This window comes from Portunus trituberculatus, chromosome 21 (assembly GCF_017591435.1).
Source record: "Portunus trituberculatus isolate SZX2019 chromosome 21, ASM1759143v1, whole genome shotgun sequence".
NCBI classification, from domain to species: domain Eukaryota; kingdom Metazoa; phylum Arthropoda; class Malacostraca; order Decapoda; family Portunidae; genus Portunus; species Portunus trituberculatus.
In genome coordinates this window covers 2802712-2812338 of record NC_059275.1, presented here as the reverse complement: position 1 = coordinate 2812338, position 9627 = coordinate 2802712, and the positions used below count along the sequence as shown (strand labels likewise).

The 9627-nt window shown below is 46.9% G+C and overlaps 2 protein-coding genes across 2 annotated transcripts; both read left to right on the top strand.

Moving 5' to 3' along the window:
- The first annotated feature begins 507 nt into the window (after positions 1 to 507).
- LOC123506925 (uncharacterized histidine-rich protein DDB_G0274557-like) lies at positions 508 to 1851 on the top strand. The gene is made up of 2 exons (XM_045259348.1): positions 508 to 655; positions 1167 to 1851. Exons 1-2 carry the CDS (start codon positions 644 to 646, stop codon positions 1593 to 1595), a joined length of 441 nt encoding a protein of 146 aa, XP_045115283.1. The 5' UTR covers positions 508 to 643; the 3' UTR covers positions 1596 to 1851.
- A 4446-nt stretch (positions 1852 to 6297) lies between these two features.
- On the top strand, positions 6298 to 7233 carry LOC123507266 (histidine-rich glycoprotein-like). Its single transcript, XM_045260039.1, has 2 exons — positions 6298 to 6361; positions 6697 to 7233. Exons 1-2 carry the CDS (start codon positions 6350 to 6352, stop codon positions 7231 to 7233), a joined length of 549 nt encoding a protein of 182 aa, XP_045115974.1. The 5' UTR covers positions 6298 to 6349.
- The last annotated feature ends 2394 nt before the right edge of the window (positions 7234 to 9627 follow it).

Sequence of the window (9627 nt, the reverse complement as noted above, 5' to 3'; positions counted from 1 at the left end):
AATAACAACAATAACAATATCAGCATTATTGATAATAATGAATGAGAATAATAGGAATAATAAAAAATATAAAAAGATTATTTACCAATTACAAAGTATTACTACAAATGCTACAACAGGTGTAGCTTCACCATACTACTTGTTACTAATACTCGTACCTACTACGGTTCTACATCAACAAAAACATCAACAACAACAAAACAATAACAACAATAACAACACACACTATTACTGCTGTTAAGAAGAGGAGGTACAAGAAGAATGCTATCACCACCACCACCACCACCACCGTCACCACCTATGGTCTCCATCAAAACATTCGGAAGTGAGGAAGCCCAGCCGGTGATCGGAGCCTCGCGTTGTGCTGCAGGTGAATGAGTCGCAAGGAGTGAAGAGGAAAAAGGTCTTTAATCACCCTCGTCACGAGGGTCGCCAGTGTTGCGCATCCAGACAGCACGGGAGAGACCACGGGACGCCCATGGAAGTAAACGTTGGGGACAGGTGTGTTGTGGTCACCTGGAGAGGAGGGAAGGGCGGGGCACTCCTCCTGTGAAAGCCGGCCTGCAGGTATATAAGGCGTGGCCTGCACGGTACTGGCAGAGACACTGGGGCGGAAGGCAGTGAGCAAACACCACCACCCACCATGAAGTTCTACGTGAGTACTGGCTGCCACTCACACGGCGCTGCCTTCCTCACTCACTCATACCTAATCCAGTCTTTGCTGACCACCTACTCTTCAAGTGACTCATTTTATTCACTTTTAGGCCATTCTACTCCCTCACTCTCTCTTACACTCTGATCACATTTGATTGAGCGTCAGCACTCAGCACACACCACCGTTCTCTTCCCTGCAGACGCAAACTTATGTTGTACATATTGTTAAGTAACAAGTCGCAGCTCCTACACATCAGTTATATTTCCTACACAAGATTAAGTACTTGTCAAGCACATTTCCTACATAGCAACTTGGTACCCAGTACATTTGCTTTATCCGTGTGGGAGATATGTCACTGAAATAAAATCTACTAAATTTGTAAATGCGTCCTCTGAGGAATGTGGCACAGGAAGTGCGGCGCGCCCCATGATAGGTAACTCTTGTGAGGCGCCTCGTAGTGTGCAGTGTGCTGTGTGGCGGGACGAGGAATGACAGTGTCTCTCCCGTGCAGGTGTGTGCAGCTGTGGGCCTCCTGGCAGTGGCGGCGCTGGTGCACGCCGACCCTGAGCCCGAGGCCCTCGCTGAGGCTGACCCTGAAGCCTCCCATCACTACTACCCCTACCGCTACTACGGCTACCCTTACCGCCACTACGGCTACCGCTACCACCACCACCACAAGCGGTCTGCTGAACCCGAGGCTGCGGCCGATGCTGACCCGTCCAGACACTCCTACAGCCACTACGGCTACTACCGCTACCCCTACTACTACGGCCACCCCCACCACCACCACAAGCGTTCTGCTGACCCAGAGCCCAGTGCTGACCCCTCCGCTGAGCCCAGCCGTCCCTACTACCACGGCTACTATTACGGCTATCCTGGCAACTACTACGGCTACGGCCACCGCCACTACTACGGTTACCCTCGCCGCTACTACCACTAGAGGCGCACCTTTCGGCGACACCCAGCAGCCGCCCTCTCCCTCTCGGCGACAGGGGCCTGTCTCTTGACAACAACGAAACGCTTACCCGAGGCGGCTGAGGGAGAGGCGACGACACCTGCCGCAGGATAGGCCGGTTCTGCTCACGCTGGTTTTTCTCGCGCAGGTGTCGCCCCAGACGCCCCGGGGCACCCAGGTGAGGCGCCGCCCCGCCCCGGCAGCCTCACCCACTAGCCTAAATAAAGTTACCCTCCACTGATTTGCTTGTCTCCCTGTATCCTCTTCACTACGATGTAGAACTACGATTACCGCTGCTATTAAAACAACAACAACAACAACAACTACTACTACTACTACTATTATTACTGGTACTACTACTACTACTACTACTGCTGCTGTTGTTACTACTGTTGCTAGTACTAATAATACTATTACCACTACTACCGCTGCTGCTACTACTACTACTACTATTACTACTAACTATTACTACCACTACTGTTGTTGCTCCAGCTACTACTACTACTACTACTACTACTACTACTACGATTTTTGTTTCTTTTTTTACGTTAAGGCCTAAAGCGCCTGTAGGCTTTAGCTGTAGGTTTAGCTTCCACCCATTAGTGGCGTAGCCATGTTAGGGCCCATATCACCTAGGTGTAACCACCTAGAACCTGGGTATCATGGTGATATGTAGGTAACTTTAAACCACTCGACAAATGACAAAGTGTTTAAGGCTGTACGTGGTAGGATTTGAACCTACACGTGGAGATCTGCCCGATCCCACGCTCACCTCCTTATCCACTATGCCACCGCCTCCCTACTACTATTGCTGCTGCAGCTGCTGCTACTACTACTACTACTACTACAACTACTATTACTTCTACTATTACTATTGATGTGTTTGTTTCTCTTTACAATCATAATTGGTACTATTTACTGACTAACTGACTACTACTACTACTACTACTACTACTACTACTACTACTACTACTACTACTACTACCACTACTACTACTACTACTACTACTACTACTACTACCACTGCTACTTCTAGCACTATTACTACTACTTCTACTGCTTCTGCATACTACTACTACTACTACTACTACTACTACTACTACTACTACTAGAAGTAGTAGTACTACTGCTGCTGCTACTACTACTGCTACTACTACTACTACTACTACTAATAATAATAATAATAATACTCCTACCACTACTACTTCTACTACTACTACTACTAATAATAATAATAATAATACTCATACCACTACTACTTCTACTACTACTACTACTACTACTACTACTAGTACTACTGCTGCTACTATTGATGTGCTTGTCTCTGTTACGCTCATATCTGACATGTTATGTATCCGTTCCCCATCGCTGCAGCAATCGTGGGTAGGCAGGGCACTCTGCTCACTGCCGTACACTGCCATGGCTGTCAGAGGAAGGTCAAGAAGTGGTGGGGGGAACGAGTGACTCTGAATGCTGACTGTCAAGACAAGACTCAAAGAACACAACACAAAATAAAGCTTTGTCTCATCTAGTTTTTCACTGAGATAATCAAAACTTTACTTTTCTTGGACAGTCATTGACAAGCCCGCCATTCATAGCGAAATACAAGGAGCGCATGCACGAACAAACACACTAACACTACAACTACCTAATGCGAGAATTTTTGCGGGATTCACAAACTCTCCCTACTTAAGCACTGCGTACAAACAAAAGATAAGTCCGCACAAATTCCCTTAAAGCGATTCATTGAAGGTTTCTTAATGTCGCTATCTTGGATTTTTTTTTTTCAGCTTTATTTCACTTGTCTAACTGTTGTCTCCGCTAGGTGACATTAGTGCTTGGTTGACAGTTTCCTTCAGCCAATAATAAAAGAAAGCATGATCTACAGGTCATGAAACACATATTTATTGCTTCATTAACGCTGATCAGTTTAAAAGATAGGACTCAGTCACTGCCAAACATTATTATATGTATACAAGTGAAATAAAGGCCATTCTTACATTGCACTGTCACTGTCAGACTCTCTCTCTCTCTCTCTCTCTCTCTCTCTCTCTCTCTCTCTCTCTCTCTCTCTTGTTATTATTCAACACTGTCACTGCCAGGCACTAACACTTCCTACATCACTCTTTTACGCTGTACATATAATCGCCAAAAAGTCACCCAAAAAATATTAGCACTATCGTTCAGCATTTTTCTAGATTTACTTTATATTAGTACATATATCGCACTCTCCTTCCCTCCTCAGGTCACTGTCATATCATACAGTCATTTGCATTTAGCCTACATATTTAAAAAGAGAGAGAGAGAGAGAGAGAGAGAGAGAGAGAGAGAGAGAGAGAGAGAGAGAGAGAGAGAGAGAGAGAGAGAGAGAGAGAGAGAGAGAGAGAGAGAGAGAGAGAGAGAGAGAGAGAGAGAGAGAGAGAGAATGTGTGTTTCATTGGTTCCCAGGCCAGTGTTATGTGCTAATATCATCTGTAGTTCTTTACTTCAATCTACTTGCACTTCTGACCTCTGGCTTCGTCGGTGTTTACCTCGATGATTGTGTATTGGAGAGAAAGCGCTCAGAGGTCAGGTTTACGAAACCTTACGGATCCCGAGAGTTCTTAACTTTTGAGGTATGTAAGAAGTACGTACACGTGTTTAGTGAATAGCTCTTAGCACAGATACGAACTCTTTAAAGACTTAAGAAACACATAAGTGTTTAGTGGATCATGCATTTGGAGTGTAAGGTAAGTGGTTTCTGTCAAGTTTTATCTAAGAAATGAACGTTAATCATAAAATGTACTTATTACTTTAAATAACATTACACGATTAAAGAAAACTTGGGACATCCTTGTCCAGATGCCAAAAGTCACGAAGAAACAAAAATAGAGAAAGACTTTGAATGATGAAGGAATTTTTGTGTTGTTGGAGAACAGACATGGCATGACTTTCGGTAGAATAAATATCAGACATATGAAATTCAGGTGATGGCAAGCTCAAGTGTCTTTCGTGGCTCACCTCCCTTACATGCAGAGCGCGACAAATGGTTAAATCAAGCCAAGGTTTGAAAGGTTTAGGGTGAGAGAAAGAGCGAGACATGCATGCCTCCATGCCAGAAACCATAACCTATGATATGCGCTCAGCACACAGACACGGAAGCAGTAGTCACTCCAAGGAATATCAGAACAATATCTCAAGTCCTAAATCCCGAGCCTCCTCCGCTCTGTAGGGATATACTCGTATACCGACAAGGTATTGGACCGATAGGACAAGATACAGATAGGAGATTGTGATCACAGGAGCCCAGAATGGTTACATTATAGGTTACCAAAACGTGTATCTCCAAGATGGTCAGGAATGCAAGTAGTGTTGCACCAATTGCTCCAGGTCATGGAGGACACCAAAGATTAAGGCTAGTTCACCAGGATGGCCAGTGAAGGGAGAGACAAGCCAAAGCTGGTGGTGAACATTGAAGTCTCCAGGAACGGAGATGTCAGCAAAAGAGAAGAGAGTCAAGATGTGTTCCACTTTGCAAGTTCAACAGTCAAAGGTTTCTTTATGATTGTAGGAGTTAGGTGAGAGGAATGCAACATTATATGCAGTTTGAAAGTGATTCAGCAATCGTAGCCAGATGTTAGAAATCTTGTGAGATCCAAGAGTAAGGACATGGAAGAAGCGATGCACATAGAGGCAACATTTAGCTTGGGATTGAAGACAAGGACAGACAAAGTATACTATAAGACGGGCCATCAGAGGAGACGTTAAAGATGTCTGAAACACCCAAGGTTTGGTGAGCAAAAGGAGAGTTCCAGTATAAGAGAGGAGTGTTGTCCCACAGGTTGAATATTGGCTACAGATGAAACATTAGTAAGGGAAAATAATGAGGTGGAAGAGGAAATGAGTGAAGTAAAATAGCATAGAAGGAAAAAAAATGTAAAGAGATAAAAATCATGAAGTATCAGATAAGGAATCATGATTAGTAAGAAAAGGATAAGTAGTCATTAATAATCATAATATAATAATCAATCCATTTTACACTTTTACATATTGTATTATGTTTTATCAAATAAATCAACTGACATTGATTTTAGTTTTGACAAAGGGATTACATATTTTCTTCATTTCAAAGATATTTTTTGTTTTACCATTAATAGCTTAATAATATCTAAGTCCAATTTTACATATTGTTTAATTAAGTTATCTCTGTATTACGTGATCTATCTTTTTGTGTTATTAATAAAGTATCAATGCGATTTTGTTTTGTCTAGAGAGAGAGAGAGAGAGAGAGAGAGAGAGAGAGAGAGAGAGAGAGAGAGAGAGAGAGAGAGAGAGAGAGAGAGAGAGAGAGAGAGAGAGAGAGAGAGAGAGAGAGAGAGAGAGAGAGAGAGAGAGAGAGAGAGAGAGAGAGAGAGAGAGAGAGAGAGAGAGAGAGAGAGAGAGAGAGAGAGAGAGAGAGAGAGAGAGAGAGAGAGAGAGAGAGAGAGAGAGAGAGAGAGAGAGAGAGAGAGAGAGAGAGAGAGAGAGAGAGAGAGAGAGAGAGAGAGAGAGAGAGAGAGAGAGAGAGAGAGAGAGAGAGAGAGAGAGAGAGAGAGAGAGAGAGAGAGAGAGAGAGAGAGAGAGAGAGAGAGAGAGAGGGGGGGGAGGGGAGAGAGAGAGGGGGGGGGAGAAGGCCGGCCTGCAGGTATATAAGGCGTGGCCTGCACGGGACTGGCAGAGACACTGGGGCGGAAGGCAGTGAGCAAACACCACCACCCACCATGAAGTTCTACGTGAGTACTGGCTGCCACTCACACGGCGCTGCCTTCCTCACTCACTCATACCTAATCCAGTCTTTGCTGACCACCTACTCTTCAAGTGACTCATTTTATTCACTTTTAGGCCATTCTACTCCCTCACTCTCTCTTACACTCTGATCACATTTGATTGAGCGTCAGCACTCAGCACACACCACCGTTCTCTTCCCTGCAGACGCAAACTTATGTTGTACATTGAGTTGAGTAACAAGCTCGCTGCCAAATGACAGGTAACCTTTGCGGGGGCCTCGCAGTGTGCAGTGTGCTGCTGTGTGGCGGGGACGAGGAATGACAGTGTCTCTCCCGTGCAGATGTGTGCAGCTGTGGGCCTCCTGGCAGTGGCGGCGCTGGTGCACGCCGACCCTGAGCCCGAGGCCCTCGCTGAGGCTGACCCTGAAGCCTCCCATCCCTACTACCCTTACCGCTACTACGGCTACCCTTACCGCCACTACGGCTACCGCTACCACCACCACCACAAGCGGTCTGCTGAACCCGAGGCTGCGGCCGATGCTGACGCGTCCAGACACTCCTACAGCCACTACGGCTACTACCGCTACCCCTACGACTACGGCCACCCCCACCACCACCACAAGCGTTCTGCTGATCCAGAGCCCAGCGCTGATGCCTCTGCTGAGCCCAGCCGCAACTACTACCACGGCCGCTACTACGGCTACCCCAGCCACTACTACGGTTACCGCCACTACTACGGCCACCCCCACCACCCCCATAAGCGTTCTGCTGACCCAGAGCCCAGCGCTGACGCCTCTGCTGAGCCCAGCCGCACCTACTACCACGGCTACGGCTACCCCAGCCACTACTACGGTTACCCTCGCCACTACTACCACTAGAGGCGCACCTTTCGGCGACACCCAGCAGCCGCCCTCTCCCTCTCGGCGACAGGGGCCTGTCTCTTGACAACAACGAAACGCTTACCCGAGGCGGCTGAGGGAGAGGCGACGACACCTGCCGCAGGATAGGCCGGTTCTGCTCACGCTGGTTTTTCTTGCGCGCAGGTGTCGCCCCAGACGCCCCGGGGCACCCGGGTGAGGCGCCGCCCCGCCCCGGCAGCCTCACCCACTAGCCTGAATAAAGTTACCCTCCAGTGATGTGCTTGTCTCCCTGTATCCTCTTGACTATGATGTATTGCTGCTACTATTATATTACTGGGGTGTCTGGGGATGTACGGAGGGGTAGCACCTTGGTAAGAGGATGGGCGCCCCGGCATGTCACGAGAGATCTGATTACCCTAGTCCCCACGTACACCCCAGCTCGAACGCATGGGTCCCAATAGCTGCTTTTGGGCACAGCAGCGGTCACACCCCGGGCAACGGCGTCGCTCAGCCGGCTAAACTGCGTTCGGGTACTCGGCTGGAGAATTTCAGGCGAGGAATTGGAGGCTGAATGTCTCCACCTCCTGTGCATCCTCCAGTCATGGGTTAAATGACAATCTGGGATGGCCACAGTCTTCCACTGTGGGCTCTCCAGCAGCGCCGGGTGGGAGGAGTTTTTCAGGGCGGTGCTTCTGGTTTACCAGTAAGTTCCGGCCACCTCCTGCAGCCATTCTCAGCCGCTGGTCGTTCTGGCACCTGTCATGCCACCAGCACCAGTTGAGGGTGGTCAAGAGTGTGGTATTGAGGAATGCGCACCTCTCTTTTTTTTTTTTATACCATGTGGGCTTTTCACGGGAATTTATGGGCTAAAGGGGATACTTTTGGGGTACCTCCTATCTCAAAGCCCACCCGCTAGGAAATCGTTGCTCCGAGTGAGGAAGCCCAACCTACACTCGGACCGTGGACAGGATTCGAACCCGTGCGCTTGGAGACCCCTCGGACCCCAAAGCACGCATGGTTCCACTGCACCACCTAAATCCATTCATTGCGCAGGTCTCTCCTCCTTCTCCATGAGAAGGAGAGACGTCGTCTTCGTTAGCGATGGACAACCATAAGCGTAAAGTAAGTATACTACTACTACTACTACTACTACTACTACTATTACTACTATTGTTGCTGCTACTACTGATGTGCTTGTCTCTGTACGCTCATAACTGACATGTTGTGCATCTGTTCCCCTCGCTGCCACAATCGTGGGAAGGCAAGGCACTCTGCACACTGCCCTAGCCAGAAGACAATTGTGGTCATTGTGTGTCGCGGGACAGGATACACTAGAGATAACCGTAACGTCTCCTGAGGTTAATACTTACATGACGTGAAGTAAAATTAAAGTTATAGAATATCACGCAATAAGTATCAACTTCTCGAAAGTTTGTGAAGCAAAATAATAAACACACACACACACACACACACACACACACACACACACACACACACACACACACACACACACACACTTGCAAGAGGTCTTGTCCGTACACTGCCATGGCTGTCAGAGGAAGGTCAAGAAGTGGTGGGGGGAACGAGTGACTCTGAATGCTGACTGTCAAGACAAGACTCAAAGAACAAAACACAAAATAAAGCTTTGTCTCATCTAGTTTTTCACTGAGATAATCAAAACTTTACTTTTCTTGGACAGTCATTGACAAGCCCGCCACTCATGGCGAAATACAAGGAGCGCACGCGCGAACAAACACACTAACACTACAACTAGCTTGTGCAAGACTTGAAGTGTAAGGTGAGTGGTTTCTGTCAAGTTTTATCTAAGAAATGAACGTTAATCATAAAATGTACTTATTACTTTAAATAACATTACACGATTAAAGAAAACTTGGGACATCCTTGTCCAGATGCCAAAAGTCACGAAGAAACAAAGATAGGAAAGACTTTGAATGATGAAGGAATTTTGTGTTGTTGGAGAACAGACATGGCATGACTTTCGGTAGAATAAATATCAGACATATGAAATTCAGGTGATGGCAAGCTCAAGTGTCTTTCGTGGCTCACCTCCCTTACATGCAGAGCGCGACAAATGGTTAAATCAAGCCAAGGTTTGAAAGGTTTAGGGTGAGAGAAAGAGCGAGACATGCATGCCTCCATGCCAGAAACCATAACCTATGATATGCGCTCAGCACACAGACACGGAAGCAGTAGTCACTCCAAGGAATATCAGAACAATATCTCAAGTCCTAAATCCCGAGCCTCCTCCGCTCTGTAGGGATATACTCGTATACCGACAAGGTATTGGACCGATAGGACAAGATACAGATAGGAGATTGTGATCACAGGAGCCCAGAATGGTTACATTATAGGTTACCAAAACGTGTATCTCCAAGATGGTCAGGAATGCAA